The sequence below is a fragment of the Panthera leo genome, chromosome E3 (assembly GCF_018350215.1).
Source record: "Panthera leo isolate Ple1 chromosome E3, P.leo_Ple1_pat1.1, whole genome shotgun sequence".
In the NCBI taxonomy this organism is placed as follows: Eukaryota; Metazoa; Chordata; class Mammalia; order Carnivora; family Felidae; genus Panthera; species Panthera leo.
Window position 1 is genome coordinate 31,074,547 of NC_056694.1, and position 19,071 is coordinate 31,093,617.

Sequence of the window (19,071 nt, forward strand, 5' to 3'; positions counted from 1 at the left end):
GACCCCTCTGAACGTCACGCTCTAAGACACCACTCGGCTTCCCCCCTGCCTTCCCCCGCATGGCACACGTGGCCCACGGCCATGTGCCCACAACCCCAGATGCGGTCTCAAGACAAAGCTTCAAGAGCAGCGATTCCACCCACCCCCAACCAAGACAAACATTCTGTTTCAACCAGGGGCTCCCGCCCCCGGGAACTTCAACAGGACAGCTCGCCCAACAAGTCTGTCCTTTACTGTCACACCCAGAGTAACTTTTTTGAACAATTTCCAAAGTGCTGGGGAAGCGAAATCGAACATTCTGCCATTATCCCCGAAGGCCAGGCCACTGCAGCAGGAGCTCTGCCATTAGCAGTGGGCTAACTCCCAGCAATCATCATCAAACACGGAGGCTGCCTTCAATTTCAGCCGGAGGGAACGTGGTTGTAAAGGCGGCGAAATATGCACTCAAAGACATTCACACACTCTGTCTTCGCAAGAACAGGACAAAGATTGGAAACGCTCTGTAATAATCTAATTCTCCAGCCAAAGACTTCAACAAATCACAAAATGTTATTTAAAGGCCTATTATGTGTCAGGATAGGTTATCGAGCTGGTTGGAACTCTGCCTTGCCACGTAAAAGGACAAGTGATTTGACAAAATTCTAGGTGGAAACACAGTCTCTTCCTCCTCAAAGCCCAGGGAGCCTTAATTGTAAAACTGTAATTGCACCATATCAGAGGTTTCTGAGCCCAAATGGGCTCCAACGTCAAAAGCAATCCTCTTTTGCTTTTCGGGGTGGGACTGGGGTGACCAGGGGCCAGGTGTAAAATTTAAGGGGACGCCAAAAAACTCCCCCAGCATAATGTTTTCGTGCGATATTCTGAAACACCAAAATTAAGGCCTAAGGGTCTCTAATGAACAAAAGAGCAAAAATGTACGTAAATATGGGACCAGTATTATGGTTTCCTCCTCCTGCCTCAGGCTAGGATACGGCTGGGCTCTGCACTGCTCCTCTTTCTGGGGATGGTAAGACACACACAGAAAAGCAAAGTGACTTGTCACAGTCACACTGTCACTGGGAACTAACATACCCTCCACCCCCTGCTGTCGGGAGCCTGGGCATCTGGGGCGAGGTTCCTGTACCAAGCGCCCCATCCCCACTCCAGTCGTGACGTCACAGGGCTACCGGCAGGACGGGTCGGACACACCTCTGCTTCTAGTCGGCTGAGGCCACTCCCAGACTGACGGAGGGGTGCGGGCAGCGGGCGCAAGGTGAATCCAGCAACAACTGCATTTTGTTGGTGTCCCTGAGTGTTTCCAATTAAAATCGGCTCCCACCATTTTGAAATGAAGATTTCAGAAAAACCCAGATGTTCGACTCCTCTTAAAGCAGTGGTTCTGGGACATTGAGCCCAGCTTTCCCACGATGGGGGAAGGGAAACAAGAGCTCTCCATGAAGTGTCAGCCCCACCCCACGCAGGCACTCTTCGAGGCACTGGGCACACAACAGTGGACAAAGGGACCACGCACCGTTCACATGCCAGTGGGGACACACAGTCAGCAGAGCAGGTGACACGGAGAACAAGCCAGAAAATAGCAGATATGGAAGAAAGCAAAGCAAAGGGTTAGGGGACAGGAAGAGTTGTCTGTGGGGAGCGGGAAGCAGTTTTGAATAGGGTGGTCAGGAAAAGAGGGAAGTTCTGCCATTTGTGACACCACGGATATACCTTGCGAGCATTATGCTAAGTGAAATGACTCCGAGAGCAGAAAACAAACGCCACACGGTCTCACTCGGCCGTGGTGTCTCAAACAGCTGAACTCCCAGAAATAGGAAGTTGAGGTTGCCAGGGGCTCAGGGAAACAGGGATATGCTGATCCAAGAGTACCGACTTCCAGCTGTTAAGATGCATCCTGACGACTGACGGACAGGACGGTGACTGTCATTGATGATACGTGCCACATACTTGCAAGTTGCTAAGGGAGCAGATCATCAACGTCCTCTCCGTGGACACACAAACGGTAATTATGGGAGAGGACGGAGGTGTTAAGTAACCTTTTGTGACGAGCTTTTCATGACACACACGTGTCAAATCATCCCCTTGCACCCCTCTTCCACGCACACAACTGATGCATGAGTAAGAACTCGATAAAGCTGGGCCAACGATGGGGTGTTGAGGGAGGGGCTCTGTGCAGGGTGGACCCCTGTGTGAGCGAACATCCAAGGACATGGGCAAGTGAGCCCCTATCTGTGTCCTTTCGCTCCCGTCTCCTGAGAAGGTACTTAGCTTCCTCATCCGCGGAAGGGAGGATACCGAACACCTACCCCCACGCGGTTGCTATGGGGACTGAATTGCGATCACGTGTGCCGAGAGCACAGCACAGTTCCGGGCACATCTGAGCCCCGTAAACGCTGCAGCCAGCACCCCATCTCCCACACGGCCGCCTCCATCATTTCCGCCACCTCCTCTAGCACCATCAGGATAAGGATGAAAAAAGAGACAAGCCTCTAAAACAAACCAGGTTGTTTCAGTCCTCCCTCAATCCCCCCGCATCCCAACCCACCCACACTCCACCTCCCAGGGGGCCGCGCTCTTTCCCGGTAGAGCGACTTCTTTCAGCTACTCCCTTCGTGCTCATGTCAGAGACCAGTCTGTGCTCCTGCCGCTTCTTCAAAACCTATCTATTTACCTTCTCATGTGCTGCTGTGAACCAAAAGGCGAGGCTTTTCCCAGCACTCAGGTAGGCACTGCCTAGTATGTGTTTGGAGAACGGAACCCTTTCGATGCACAACCCCTTTCCTGATACGCTTCTGCCCGAAATCACGTAGAACGACTTCCAGGCGCTCCCAAGACCTATGTATACACTGCACACAGACTCTCAACTCTGGTTCCTACAGACTGGAAATCATCAGAAAGCTGAAATAACCAGTTTTTTTTTTTTATAGTGTCACACTATCCTAACTGATGTTTGTAATTATGGCCTTGAGGCAAGGCAAGTTCCTTAACTGCCTTCCAAATTATCAAAGATCAAATTATGTTCAGTTGCATTTTAGCGGTAAGTGTGTTTTAATTACATTCTCATTTCTGGGAAATTAGTAACCCACATGGCTGAAATAGATCATCAAGGCAGCTTTGTAAATAAAACATTCTGGATAAAGGTCAGATTTCCAGAATGTTCTCACAAACCCATATTCTGCCATCATTCTAAGTGAGAGGTTTCTAATTTATATCCTCTTTTTCCCCAAAAAGAATAATGGCCACTTATAAACGGGTATATTATGGAATAGTATTTTTAAATTAAGTGAGGAAACAGAGGAGGAAGGAGAGGCAGGAAAATAGACGGGGCCAACAGTAAGGTCGGAATCAAAGACACATGCCTCAACACCTCCATTTTAGCTAGAGACGAGCCCACATTTGCCTCTGAGCTTCCTAGCAGCCAAGGCAAAGAAGGAAACACCAGTGACAACATTCATACCACACACAAGAACAGGCTACTTAGCCAAAAAAATCATTCCTGGTCCATCTACCAAACTCAAGTTTCTCTCACACAGAAATCACACACAATCTGACTGAACCACGACATCCTTACCTCCATGCTGCAGGAAAAACCACGATGATTTTCAGTAAGCTGTACTCCTCTATCACCCCAAGGCCAGAGATCAAAATTCAAGTGCCAATGAAAATGGGGGAGGTACACTGAGCCAGGGGCACAGCAGAGGACAGGAGACAGTTAGGGGCTCTGACAAGCTGGGAAGTCTGTGTAGCACCTAATGCAGGAATCTCTACCTCAGCTCCAGCCAATGGCTACTGTGTGGGAATATGGGCCCCATGCTCCCGACAAATCCAATTTTTAAACTACGAAAGATTTCAAGCAACAAGAACACATATGACTAGGAAATAAGTAACCATAATAAAGCAAACATCTGTATACCTACTCACTTCCTGTATCACTTAAGATATAGAACCTTCTTGTACTCTTGAAACCCTCTCCCCATCTATTATCACTACCCTGATTTTTTTTTTTACTTTTTAAAAATTTTGTAATGTTTATTTTTGAGAGAGAGAGAGAGCGTGTGCAAGCAGGGGAGGGGCAGAGAGAGAGACAACGACACACAATAGGTAGCAGGTTCCAGGCTCTGAGCTGTCAGCACAGAGCCCGACGCAGGGCTCGAACCCACGACCCATGAGATCATGACCTGAGCTGATGTCGGACGCTTACCCGACTGAGCCACCCAGGCACCCCAATCACTAGCCTGGTTTTTAAATGTGTCACCCCCTTGGGGATGTATGGTTCACCACATGTGTGGATTCCTACCCTGTCTCCTGTTCCATTCTACACTATTCTGATCTTTAATAGAAACAGGTTTCTACTACAACTTGCTTTCTTGAGGCCACACGTTCTTCATGAGACCTACTCTCATGATGCACCCAGCTCAACAACATCCATTTTCACTGCTGCACTGATTTCAACATGACATTCCACTTCGTTTAACTCTAATCTGTTGCTGATGGAGGCGTGAGTTGTATTGAATGTGTCACCTAATAAGCAATACAATGGATGTGACTGTACATGTCTTTCCTGGTGCACGTGGACAACGCTTCAAGGCAGGGCTAAATTCTAGAGTTCAGTCATGGCCAAACTAATTCCAACTCAGAAAGAAGAGGCCGATGGCTTCATGGTGAATTGTGAACTAATTCTCTAAGCAGTAAAGCAACTCAGACCACATTTGCTCCTGACCGTGATCTAGCTTATTTCAAGGATAAAAGGGTCTCACATGGACAGACCATAGGACCTTTGGGCAGGAGTTCATGAATACCATTTCTTAAATGAAGACTTTTGGACAGCAGAAAGTTTCACCTTATACTCATCCCCACACACCCAGAGGGAAGACCTATGTGCTGCTGACCAAGGACAGGTCCCTACCCTTTCAAAGCCCACCGAGTCAGAGGGCAATCTGACAGCCTGTTGGAAGGTCACATTATGCACTCAGAAGTGGTGTTATTAAACCACTAGCTACTGACAACGCTTCCAGAGGGGGAATCTGATTTCAATGATAAGTTACACACCTCTGCAGAGAGTAGGATTCCAAGTTTAAAATTTCAATACATTGCCGTCAAAAATAAGCATATTATGTGACATATAATACCTCTATTTATATATCTATACAAGACAGAGAAAACCATACCTGTGCATAGAAATAAAATGTTGTCGTAACAAACCCTGACGTGATGATCTCCGGGATGAACAGCAAGTGTGTTTTCTTTCCTAAGTTTTACTTCTCTGTATTTTTTTCAGTGATAGGTTACTTCCCTCCTAGTGTCATGAGAATGTGACTAATCAAGTTACCTTTCATTTTCAATGGCTTTTCTCCTCAAGAGCCCAAATGGATCCTCTCCAACTAAAAATTCTTTTTTCTTATGATGAGATTTCTTTCAAAACATATTCACCCTAAAATGTCTCCAAGATAGTCCACTGTGTTTTGCAAAAGGTACCACACCTAACACAGAGCTCCCAGAAAGCTGGCAGACAATACAATGGATACCAACAGAAAATTCTATCAGTGCAAAATACACACAAGAGTAGGTGTCCTTTGAACTGTAGATTTTTTACGTTTTCATAGTTTTCATAAAGTTTATTACAACGTAGCTGAACCTCACTTTATTCTTCTGTAAAGTGGCAGTAATCACTCTCACCCCTCCTTCAAGCATGCAGGAGTGTGAAACATGCCTACTGCCTGGCTCATGACAGGCACTCAAAACGGTAGCCAATTCTGACACACGATGCCCCCCATCACCGCCATCGTCAGCATCGGGCAGCTGGAGAACCATCTAGATCAGGGACCGGCCCACGGCCACCTGATTTCGTAAAGAGTTTCACCGGTACAGCCACACCCATGTTGACTTACTGTCTAGGGCCGTCGTGGGGCCTCCAGTGGCAGGGCTGAGAACCTGCAATGCAGACTGTGTGGCCTGCACGCCCCAGATATTTATTATTTGGCACCTTATAGAAGTCTGCAGGCCCACCATCTAGCAGCTGTCAAGTGCTACACGTGCACACACTCGTGCACAAAGTTACAATTCTGAGGTGTCAAAAAAAAAATGGGGGGAAATTTACATTTCTTTCCCTACCTACATAAAAGCTATTGGCAGAAAGTTTCAGACGCAAATGGCATTTTAACGGCTGACAGCCAATTTAATCCACTCGATTTTATCACTTTTCATCCAAATTGACCACCACCTTGCTTTAAAATATATGCCGCCGCAGCAATTCAAACCTCAAACACCAGGAAGGCAGCAGTTACGTTACTGACAGAGAAACCAGTACCTTGCTCTCCTCCTGAGCTACAGCAAAGGGATAGAGGAATTTTCCATTAATTTTAAAAGCTTCTTCCACCGAAAGCAGAAAAGATCTTTCAAGAAAACAAAAGGGTAATGTTTTAGCATTTAAATTCAGTTCTCTTCCCCAAGGGAAAAGAATTTCTACGTCTTACAGAGCGGGAATTGGATCGTTCCCACCAAACACGTTTCATTTCGAGGAGGGGAAGGGAGTTTTAAAGACTCGTTTTCAAGAAGCGTGACTCTCAGGCACATGGAAGTTAAAGAGCTGGTACACAGAAGTTGCAGTTTGTGGGAGAAAAAATTTCTGTAAGGCTGGTCTCCCTCTTCTATCTTTAAAATGTAAAAAAAAAAAAAAAATCAATTTTCTTAAGCCACCTGGACAATGTGGAGGAGAAGAAAAATTCAGCAAAGCCCACTCTCAACCTCTTCTGCTCCAGTAACCCTGTTTGCCCCAAGCAGGCCACGGAGCCGCCTGCGTGGCCCAGGGACCTAAGTGAACCGGGGCGGTCCGAAGGTTCCGTGAAGGGGAGAAGGAACTTCCGGGAAGCTCTTGTCACCACGTCAAAGTGGCGGACGGCCGGCGCCCGCGAAGTGCAGTCTGCGGCACCGGAACCAGAACGGGTGACTCAGGCCGAGGAAGACGGAGCCCGGCTCGCTCAGCTCCTCCTTCGCCCGCTGCAGGGGTGACCTTCACCTTCGTCAGCGGAAGCCGCGGAGAAAGCAGGGTGCCGGGGAGGGGGGGGATCAGCCTGAAGCTGTGCGAGAGAGCTGTCTGGTGAACGGCAGAACCGACAAAGGGCCGGGCAACTGCGCAAGCGAGCGCCCTTGGCTTGGCAGGAAGAGGGGCTCAGGCACGTGGCCCAGAGCACGAGCGGCAAGCGCTCTAACACAGCAGGCTCGTGGAAAGCTCAACTAGAGGCTGGCGCAGGGGGACAAGCAGGGGTGGACCACAGCGCCCCGTGGCGGGTGTGGGTGCCCTAGGGGGAACAGTGACCCCGACACCCCCCCACCCCCGCCCCAGTGCTCTTCATCCCCGTCTAGTCAATGCCCGGAGACGTGGACAATGAGCTGGTGGGAACGGACAGCCGGCTCCTCCCTGGGGCCCCGCCCGTCTGGGCCTGGATCCAGAGACCCAGAGAGACCCAGAGCGGTTCCGGGAGGGACGCGCAGTCCCCGGCCGTGTGATGGCAAGCCAGAAGGGAGGCAGGGGCCGGCCTGGGGACACCGCCCATGTAAAGGTCTGCATTTCCCCAGAGGGGAAGTGTGTCCTCATCCCCTAGAAGAGGACGGGGCAGGGAGTCAGGACCAGCTCTCAGGGAGCAGCGTAGTAGCTGTGGCGGGAGCCCAGAGCCTTCCAGATTCATGCGCAGACTGCAGAGAAGGGAGGACCGGGGTCTTTCCCGGTCTCAGGTAGAGCGGTGCGTCCACAGAAACCAGGGATGGCCCCCTGTCCCTGAGTAAGCACGCTGGGGCCACTCTCAGCCCATCAGCAGAGACAGGCCCGGGACACGACTACACCCACAGCTGCTCCGTGACGGCTGGAGCTCAGGCTGCTCGTGCAGGAGGGACACAGTCTGTCCCCAGCAGGTAATGAGACGAGAGAGTCCTTCTCTCACCTATGGAGAAGAGGAAGAGTGTGAAGAGATGCCTATCCCCGTTCAACACTACACCTCAGAAATGGTTCTTCCCAGGGGCATCCAGGTGGCTCAGTCGGTTGAGCGTCCGACTTCGGCTCAGGTCATGATCTCACAGCTCGTGAGTTCAAGCCCCGCATCGGGCTCTGTGCCAACGGCGTGGAGCCTGGAGCCTGGAGCCTGCTTCGGATTCTGTGTCTCCTTCTCTCTCTGCCCCTTCCCCACTCACACTCTGTGTCTCAAAAATGAATAAACGTTAAAAAAAAAAAAATTAAAAAAAAAAAAAAGAAATAATTCTTCCCAGGCCATCAACAGGGGCAGCCAAGGCAGCCAGAGGCTAGGTAACACGGCCAGGGCACACGCCTCAGGCCGTGTTGGAACCCTCACACTCTGGCCAACCTGGAGACAGACCACCTCCATCATCACTTGTAGTTCAGATTCAAGAATCATTCTTTCCAGCAGGGATTGGAATGTAACTCCCAACTCTGCCACCAAGTACCCGTGGGACCTGAAATGGGAATAGTGTCACCACACCTCAGTTTCCTCCCCCGTAAAATGCGGGGCCCAGTAACACCACCACAGGGAGTGATTTTAAGCATCAAATGACACAAAGGGCTCAGAAAAATGACCAACGCAGTATAAACGCTGAACACATGTAAGCTAGCCAGCCTGACAAGGACCTTAACAATTATGAAGAAAGACACCCGCCCAAAACAACAGGAAGGCTGAAAACTCATGGATAAAACGGATACTCTGTGCTTTTATTTTTTTTTTATCCACTCAACTATGCCCCCAAAGTGGATTAAATAAAAATGTTCCACTCGTTCTTTCTACAGAGCTATTGGATCAAAGCGAGTTATTAGCTGAGCTACATAATTCATTTGATTAATTTGCACTGTAATGAGCAAGGAGGAGGCAAGAAACCTCAAAGCTGCTCCCGTTCCCGTCTTGGGGCTATTTCCAGTTTTAGAAAGGTATTCCACTAGAGGTCAGTCCTAAAATGTGTCAGGAAACAAATGGTAAGCTTAACCTCCAAAGACGGCCGTCCAATCCCAGGGGCCCCTCCGTACACAAAGGCACTGTCTGAAGGGCGAGGTGGCAGGATCACAGAACCCCCCCGGCACGGGAACGGAGTTCCAATGTCAGCGCTGTCACGTCCCAGCTGTGTGACTGGGGATGGTCTGCTCAACCTCTCTGAGCCTCGGTCTCCTGACTGGCTATGCTGATTAAATGAGAGGGTGTGTGCGATGTCCCAGTGCAGTTGTTGACACACAGTAGGGGCCTATTAAGTGCCATCAACTGTATTCATTTGCACCTAACCATTCGTTCATTTACGGCTCCATTTCCAGGTGCGTGAGACACTTTGGGGGAAAGTTTCTACCTATTCCACATGAGAAAGCGGTTCGCACGGACGTCCGTGGCAATTCTTATACAAAAGCTAAGACAGTCGAACCTCTGGCTGTTGCAGACCTATCCCCAGAGCCACGGCGCTGCACCAGCCTCTCCGTGGTGGAGAATGGGCAGGGGAGAGAGGGTTTTACTTCCTTTTAGATAAAGCAAACAATGACATCAAGCTGTTAGAAGCCGGGCCCCGCTTCTGAAATGACAGGGCCCCCTCAGACAACGCTTAGCACAAAATGCTGACCAATCACACCCGAGCCAGAGGGCCGCAACCCGCTCCAGCTGATCGTCTTCAGGCGTCGTCCCCCAGGACCCAACTGCAGAGCGAAGTTAAGAAACCAAAGTCTCTCGGCACCACCGCCTGAACCCGGAAAACGACATCTTCCTGCACGGTTGGAGACGGCCGGCCGGGCTCTGCGAGGGGCTTGCTGTCACGGGCCGAGAGCGGCGAGCAGGAGGGACGTGTGACAGCCCACGGATGCCCGTGCGAGGGGCAGGAGGAGAGGAGAAGGCCGAGGGAAGAGAACATTTTCCAATCCTACCACTTTTGGAAAAACAAATCTTAATCGGAGCCAGCGAAAAGGACGCTAGCAGGCGTGTCCGATGGATATAGCACTGATAAAGGACGCTCTGCTTCTGCCTCCGCCATCCGTCAGCCAGTGTCCCCCTGACAACCTGGTCAGATCCCTGTACACACTGCTCCCGCAGCCGGGACCGTCCTTCCTTTGTCTCTGTGGTGAATGCCTGCTCCGCCTGCAGACCCCAGCTTAGAAATGGAAGAGTGCTGGCGTTATCTTCCCCGGGCGAGGCCAAACCATGTCCCCTCCACCACCAGACCTCGCAGCTAACCCTCTCTTCTCTGTGGTACTCGTTTTGGTTCTCTGACCCCTTGCTGCTGGAAATCACTGTTTGGCTCCCCCAGTAGGCTGTGAGCCCCTAAGGCAAGGACGAGGGTCATTCATCCATGTATAGACTCGGCTGGCAACTCAAGACGTTGTTTGTTCTTTCATCTACTCATTCAAACGTTCACTGAGCACCGACGTGGATGCTCACATCTACCTCTCTGGCACCCATTTCCCATCTAGCAATGGTCTCAGTTTTCATGTGGGGCCCCCTCTCCCCAGCCTTCTGCCTGCGTGTGTGAACAGGGCCCTCCCTTAGCCTAGCACGTGAGCGAGATCCTGCGGCTGACTGGAAAGGGAGTGTGGGATCTAAGCCGGCTCTATCCGAGTCAGCTGAAGCCTCTTGCTGGGAACGGAAGGAAACTCTTGCTTTTTCCTCTGCATGGGAACCTCAAACAAGAACATTTGTCCAGGGGTTATCACAGCCATGTATGACCAGGCCGAGGAGAGGGGGACATCCACAGAAGATGATGCCAACTCAGAAACGGTAGAGGCGGGGGCCAGACAGAGGGCTACAGGCACCTGGTAACACAGCTCGCATCTCACAATTCAGCCACACCTAAAGCCGGTGTCTCCCTGGGATCAAGGAATACTCTTCCTGGGGACAGTCAGGGTAGGTGCTGCTCTGACACAGTAACAAGCAAAGCCTGGCAGATCCGGTCTGCTCCCGCTCTCACCCAGCCTGTAGGGGGCCCAGCGGCGTGCCGCACCGCGCCCTCCAAGCAGCCACTCGGGAACCCAGGCTAGTGTTGTCTGTAGCCACGCCACACAGAACACACAGCTTCCAGGGTCACCACAGGAGAAATGCGAAGAAAATCCACTCTAGCCTTCAGCTTTGGACGAGACTCGCCACTTCTACTGACAGCCCAACGGCCAGCAGCCGTCACAGGGTCCTGACCAAACCATAAGGGAGACAGGGAATGCCCCAGTCGTCTTCGTCCTGGAGGACAGCAATGACACAGGCCAGGCCTGATAAACACACAGCAGAGTCCCCGCCACCTGCAACCAAATGCCTCCTCCGTGAGATAAGCACCAGCACCAACCAGGTGGCAGGGGTCACGGCAGGTGCCAGGACTAGAACTGTGAACAAGGCAACGGAAGAGGATGAGGGGGAGGGGAAACAAAGACACAGGCAGGCCGGCACACAACACGGCACTTGCACGACAAGGACAGCAGACAGGGCTGCGACGAGACGCCTGGGGAACCGAACCTGGCCTTGGGCAGGGCAGCTGGGTGACGGGGAAAGCTCCTGGGAGAAGATCTGAAGGATGCAAGGCAGAAGCCGGGGCAAATGGGGGGGAGCACGGAGAAAGAACAGGGATTCGGGTGAAGAGCAGCCTGTGGGCAGGTCTGGAGAGGAGAACACACACATCTGGGAACTAAAACAAGCTGGGAGGGAGGGGAGACCTGTGTCTCAAAGAGAAGGCACGAGCTGTAACACACAGGGTCTTACGGTGTGAACATGTTAAAAACGTGTTTCGTCTAAATCCGTCTAAATGCAAAGGTGAGCCATTTTGAGTTTTACGCAAGGAAACAGCCTGGACCAACCCAGCCTGCAGCCATTTTTCATCATTCCATCCTCGAGCATTAAAGTCAACCCCTCCCTCCTCCACGTCTCAGCCTTTGGCCCCCACCCCCACCTGCTATAGTTCCACTCTGCCAGGGATACCTCCTAGATGCTACTGGTGGGCTGGCTGGTGGCCTGGGGTGGGACACTTCTGTCCCTTCACCTGGCCTATTCTCAACACTGAGCCCAACCCCAACAGGACAACGCCTCCTGTACCCACTTCTGTAGAGACGATTCCTTCTGAGGACCCAGAAGTAGCTCCAAGAAGCCACTTCCCGCTTCAAGGAGGAAAGCAAATATAAAACAGGCCCAAAAGAGTGTGGGTCTGAAAAGCTCAAAACCAGCCACCCCAATTACAACTTTTTTTTTATCTACTTCCCAAAAAAGGAGGAGTGGATCATTTTCCCTGGTGTCTAAGAAAGTTTCATCCGTTCACTGTCAAGGACGCCAGACTCCCAGATCAGAGACAAAACCAGAAATGAGACTTCAACAGACCGGGAAGGCAGCCAAGTGGAGACAGTGAGCCAACCGCAGGGCCTGTCACCATCAGCAGAGGGCAGTGACTCCACCAGGCCATGGGAGACGAGAGGCCCGAAGGTCTCAGAGAAATCAGAAGATGGGCAAGGCCAGACGCTACCAAGACTGGGGCGTGCGCGTGCCGCACAGGGACACAGGTGTCACCTGCAGCTGGCAACGCCCTGCCTAGGGCAACGCGCCCCCGAAAGACCAGGGAGCCAGAGCGAAGAAAGACGGCCCGCCCGGTGAAAAGGGGCGCTGAGAAGAGTGGAGCTCCTCCTTTGTCGCACTGGGTGGGGAGCGTGTGCACACAGGAGCAGATTGCGGACATCTGCTGAGCACGACCGACACCAGGAGCTGCCCGCCGTGTGAGCAAGCACTCAGGTTTGTTTGCGGGTATGGAGCGTGTCAGTGAGAATTTATCTCTATGACCCCTCCTCATCCCTGCCGTAACTCCCGGGTCTGACAAGCTGATGGCCGGCTCACTGGTCAGTGCCTTCACGGCCCAGGCTCTGAAAAAGCCAAGTTAGAGGCAGCCAGGAAGGCCCGGCTCCTCCTAGCTGGGCATCAGGAGGCCCTAAGAGCGAAAGCGCTGGTGTGGGAGTCAGACGGCCAGGGTCGCGTGCTGGCTCTTCGCACGCAAGCCCTGTGACCTCGGACGGGGCTCTCCGCTCCAAGCCTCGCTTTCCTCATCTGTGAGGATGTACCAAACATTAAACAATCCAAGGTGCCACCATCAGCACATGCCTAGGAAGAGAGTAAGCCCTCAATTTATGCTAACTGCTCTCACCATCATTACCATAGATTAGCGGCTGCTTTTCTTTACATAAATGTCACCAGAAGCCAAACACATCACAGAGCGTTCTTACCAGCTTTATGCTTCAGCTTACTTCCCATTAATAGTAACCTGCCATCATAATGAAAATAAATGCTGCTAATATGCCATTTATTTCACCCATGAGCAAAATTCAGGGAATGACTACATTCATACGATAAACAATAAGCATCCTATAATTTGAAAAATCAAAGTACATAATAAACCCTCAAAAACACTGGTGGGAGAAATTCTCCAGTTTCTTCAATAAATTACAAGAAAAACAAGGGGGCCAGGGAAGATACAGGTGGGAAACCTGTAGTTTGAGAGACCTTAGGGGTCTATGAACCAATCACAGTATGTGGATGGGTCCCATTTGGACGTGAGTCAAACATGTGTCCGGACTGGAAATCTGAACGCTCACCAGAGACTTGATGATATTAAGGAACCATTGCTGACTTGTAGGTAGGAGAGTGATATGCGTAGGCTGCTTTTCTTTTTTAGAAAGGGGGAAACCCTATGTTTTGTAAGAGATTAAAATACTTTGGGATGAAATCAAGGCCATGCTCTGGATCTGCTTCCAACACAAGGAGAAGACGGGGAAGTGGAACGATACCCGGACGAAGCAAGACTGGCCGCGCGAGTTCACAAGGGTGGAGGAGCACGGACCGCACGTGGAAGCTCACGTGTTGTCCTGTCTACTCTTAAATACACGTGAAGAATCCACAGCAAAAACACCCTTTTTAACGACTACTGGCAGAGCCGCCTGTGGGAGCCAGCCTGTCTCTTCTGAGGTCATCATCAGGGAATGAGCTCATTCATCAACACACGGGAGGCCCGGAGGCCCAGGGCGCTGGTGGAAACTTTGTAAGCCCCGGTCGCTCCTCTCCGAGCTCCTCAGTTCCCAGCGCTCCCAGCGCAGGGCCAGTGTGGCTGTGCTGGAGACACAGCCATGGTCAGTACCAGCTGGAACCAATGTCGGACGGAAGCAAGGGCCACACAGGAAGACAAGACCCGAGCTGGGCGGTCCTCAACGAACTAGAGGCTAAGCTTCCTCTCCCAGGCTCCTTCTGCCCCGAGGAGGGGGATCCGGAAGCAAGGGGCCCTCTGAAAGGTGCTCTGTTCACAGAAGTTCCTCTCTCCGATATTCCCATCTGAGATTCGCCGGGACTGTGTGTGTGTGTGCGTTTTAAAACCTCTTACCTTTTACAAATACATTCTGGAATAAGTGGGAATGAAGTTACATGAAATCTTGAGTTTGCTTCACAATACCGTGAGAGACTGCGCAGGAGACTGGGACAAAGAAGACGCAAGAGTGGTGAAGAGGTGGGTCACTACTGAAGCCAGGAGATGGGGATACACAGGCTCATGAGACTATTCTGGGTTTTGTACATGTTGCCACACCTCCAAAATAAAAAGATTTAGAGAAGTCCTTAGAGGTTTAGTCTTGTCTGTCATTCACATTTTAGTGAGAATTACACCTACCCCTCCAGAAAAGAGAACTCCTTGCCAGGTTTCACTCGTAGGTGACAACACTTCAACGGTCTTACTTTCTGAAAAAACAGTTCCACGCCCCACCACGAGGGGAGAGCCTGCTCTTAATCACTCAGCACCTTGTGACTAAAATAACAAAAACAAACTCACACCCTATTTTTCACTAGGAGCAGAGGTCTCATGTAGATCTCAGCTCAGGGTTCTTCACCCTGAGTCCTTACATGGAATCTGGTACTCTACTGCAAAGTTCATCATCCTTCTTTCGTATAAAAAGGACTCTCAGATCCATCAAGATGGCCTGATGCCACTGGGGCCAATTTATGAATCAAGTGCTGGCGGTCTGACCGTTCCCAAGGTCCAGGTCGCCTCAGGGAACTTTTCCATTATCTCCAGCATGTGGTTATGAATATGGTTTTTTTTAGCCAGCTGCAGCTTACTTTTCCATTAATAGTAACCTGCCATTATAATGAGAATAAATGTTGCTAATATACCATTTATTTCACCCATGAGCAAAAATTCAGGGACCAACTACACTCACACAGTAAATGATAAGTATCCTATAATTTGAGAAATCAATCAAAAGCTAGCTGAGTCCTGACACACGGGAGGAAGTAAAAACCTGTTTGCAGAGAGGAGGGGCTGGCAGTTCTGAAGCAGGTGAACTGGCGATTTAATAGCAGGGATGCAGGGCCATACCTCAGAAGTTGGGTACAGAGGGGAGTGGGGGTGGCTCAGTTGATTAAGTGTCTGACTCTGGCTCAGGTCACGATCTCACGGTCCGTGGGCTCAAGCTCCACGTCGGGCTCTGTGTTGACAGCTCAGAGCCTGGAGCCTGCTTCAGATTCTGTGTCTCCTCTCTGCCCCTCCCCCACTCACGCTCTGTCTCTGTCTCTCAAAAAAATGAATAAACGTTAAAAAAAATTAAAAAAAAAAAAACTTGGGTACAGAGAAGGGAGGTATAAAGGAGGCCTGGCAAGCAGAGACTGTAAGGGGAAATGAACGGAAATGTCATCTACTGCTAATACACACACACAGGTGATCTTGAACAACGTGGACATTACAGGCGTGACCTTCGCACAGTCAAAAATCTGCATGTAACTTCCGACTCCCCCAAAACTTAACTGCTAATGGCTGACTCTTGACCAGAAGCCTCATCGATAACATACCCAATTAACACGTATGGTGTATGTTATATGTTGTATTCTTACAATAAAGAATGTTAAGAGAAAACCCCATTTACAGTACTATACCGTATTTACTGGATAAAATCCCCATGTAAGTGGACCCACGCGGCTGCTCAAGGGTCAACTGCATATATATAGCTTCTTATGAGCTGGGGTACTTGGGAGGTAAGTAACAGAAACAGACTCTAAACTACCGAGAAATCATCACTGTGAACAGAAAAGTGGGAGAAAACGGGCTCCGATAAAGGACTGGACCCAGAATAGTGCTGCCAAGTTCAACGGGAATGCGGACAGCACGCAGGCAACCGCTTCTGAACGAACGGGCCTCCCACGCCCCGCTGCTGTTCACGCAAGAGTTAAAGCCCCTCTGCCTTGGCTCAGGCACCCTCCCGCCCCCGTGCCAAGGAAGGGCAGAGGACTTGGCTTTTCTCCCCTCCGTGAAAGCAAGCTGTGGCGAGGTCAACCCTCAAAACGAAACAAAACAAAACAAAAACCAGAAGGGAGAAAAGAAGGCCCGAAGATGCCTCCTCAAATTAGCCCTACCCGTTTGTATCACTGGCTGCATTTTACTGACAGAGAAATGAGGACTTAGAGAGGACAGGAGCGCCCCGGAACACACGTCAGGGAGTGACAACCTGTGCTCCGTCTCTCTGATGGGGGACAGGTGTGGTCTGCAGGCCACAAAGCTGGAGAAGGAGGGGCTCAAGAAATGCAGGAACAAAGTCAAATGCCACAGACATTTTACACTCTTCTTGACATACCTGGCGGAAAAGAACCGGGAAACCTCCACAAAGGACTCTAAACTGAAGGAACTGTCCTTAAAGGAGGTAAAGCAGACTTTTAGAACACATCTTCCTTGGACGCATCCATTATCTTCTACCCTCAAGACCCTTGGTGAGCACAAATCAACTGCTCCTCATGGCTAGATCCTCAAGATAGATACAAAGTTTACAAAAGCAATTTCAAGCGTCCTTACTAACAGTAATGGAAGAAAAAGGGAGGCACACTCTAGAAGCTCCCATAAGGTGCCTGAGCTCTTCCTCATCCTTGTGCCCCAGGACCAAGCCTGGGGGCGATGAGGAGCCAGTGGTACCCACCAGTGAGACATCAAAGACGCCACCAGAAAAGAAGGAAAACGCAATCCAGGGAAGTAAATGCCATTTGAGAGGCGTCTCTGCCTCAACTCACATCTTCTATGACCACCTCCTGGAACCATCAGCCATAAGGCTCCCGGGGATGGGAAGGCCACGAAAGGAAGAGGAAGGAAGGAAGAAGGGGCTGGACACTTAGAAGGTCCTCAATAAACACGTGCTATAGGAGTTGGAATGGTCTGTCTGTCTGTCCCTCAGTGTCCTCTCCAGGCTCAAATTCCTCCTGAAATTGAGGGCCAGAAACAAGTCTGCCTCCCCTGAAGAACCCCTGTTTCCTCTCATCACACATCCCTCCTGAGCTATAGCAGCGCTCCGTAAGACGCCCTCGCAACCCAGGGCTTCATTAAGTCACATCACTTTCTACAGACATCGCAGTGAACAGCTGAATCCGCTCGAGAGACTGTCATTCGGCTCAATATTTAGGGAGCTCCTACTGTGTGCTGGAACCATGTCGGGCAATTAACATGCAGTTAAAAAGATAACATCTACGGTTCCCGCGAGGAGCTCCCAGCCTGGGGCTCTATTCCACTTGCTACAGAAGCAGGTAATTGCCGCACCGAGGAGATCACACCCTTCTGCCGCAACTAAGGAAGGGTGCCCGGTGTGCCCTCCCCGCAGCACCGCTGTGAACGGCTGGCGCCGTATCATCCCTGTTTTCTACCGCTCGTTTTCCTCCCTCCACGCATTCTCTCCAACACGACCAGGGACCATCCCTTCTGTTCGGTCAGGCCCAGCCTTTGTTTCTCCCGTGAGAGCGGCCCTCCAGAGCGTGGCAGACAGATTACAGGTTTGCGCTCTCGTGCTGGGAGGCCTGGGTGATTCGAATCCAGCTCTGCTGCCTAGCAAGCCGAAAAATCTTGGGCACGTTCCTCAACTTCTCAAAGCTCCATCTGTGAACAGCGTCCTCCTTGATGAAGTCTGCTGAGGATCACATGAGTTCATCCACGTAAAGGCTTTCCTAGCACGTGGCCTGGAAAGAAGTGTGCACCCAACAGCGAGCTATGAGAATCACAGTGGCTGGTAAATAATATTCGTGTTCTCTCCCCTCGCCAGGTGAGCCTACACCTGCCAGCATTCTCCCTTCCTTCTTGCTTTCAGAAGTTAACCATCACAGGGTGTCAAGAACCATCTCTCGATTGCCAGTCTTTGGTCCCTGATGCTCTCCAGCCATTCAAAGGCGACTCACGGTGTAGACTTTGGGTCCTGAGCTGCCAGGGATACGGGATCCAGGTCACTGAGCACCGATGTGTATGCAGTGTGCACGGGTGGACGAGGCGGCTTCAATGCTGAGAGACATCTAGGAAAAGAATGTTCAGGAACTCCCCTCTCACTGGAACGAATCATGAAAAAGTAATTCAGTTGTTGGGGTTCTTCAAACAGTCCTATTATTTAAAATGGAAGGTCGCTTCTCCCTCTGCTCCTGAAATTAAGGAAGTGCATCAACTCTTCCCCCACATGCTTTCATTACTTCACACACGTGTTTAGAACCCCTTGGTAACAACCAACCATAATGAAATGACAGATAAGCATCACAAAGAACGTTGAAAAGCACTCAATTACTGCTAACCTAAAGGGTTCGGCAAAAGTCTTGGGGTAAAGAGATGCCACGGACAAAAGATCACTGACAGACGGACCTCCCTGTGCCATCAGAAACCTAACGAAAAATCAGTCTGGGGGACCGAATGCCTTTGGAGGACCATCTCTGCTCCAAGCTCCCGTCCCTCCCCGCTCCTCCGCCATGGCCACCAACTCTATTACTGGTCCCGGAGTAAGGAGGTTGCGGATGACAAGACAGGAAGTTAAGGCTGACGAGACCAATTCTTAGCCCCCGACCACCACCCCCTCCGACGCGGCAGCTAACAAGAACGACAACGCAAGCGTACCCCACCGCCACCTTCCCTGGACGTCACTAACTCCGTTCAGGGAGATGGGGAGACTCTGTCACAGTCAAAGCAGGTGGTGGCACGGCCACACACGGCCTCCAAAGCACTGTCATCTGGCCCACCGACTTCAGCAGCCACAGCACTACATCTCTCCACATGTCTGCTCTGTTCCAGACATGAGGGCCTCCTTTCTGGTCCTAGAACCTG

The 19,071-nt window shown here is 50.9% G+C and overlaps 1 protein-coding gene across 7 annotated transcripts in view; it reads right to left on the reverse strand.

Annotated features, from left to right (window-relative positions):
* The window catches only part of SNX29 (sorting nexin 29), a 500,159-nt gene that overhangs the window by 219,193 nt on the left and 261,895 nt on the right, over window positions 1–19,071 (reverse strand). The window contains exon 16 of one of the 7 annotated variants that reach the window (XM_042923024.1): window positions 16,758–18,311. The exons of the other annotated variants lie outside the window; for them this stretch is intronic. Within the exon in view, the coding sequence (XP_042778958.1) occupies window positions 18,309–18,311 (3 nt within the window). The 3' untranslated portion in view covers window positions 16,758–18,308. Of the gene's footprint in view, window positions 1–16,757; window positions 18,312–19,071 lie in introns of those variants that run through there. 7 annotated transcript variants of the gene reach the window in all.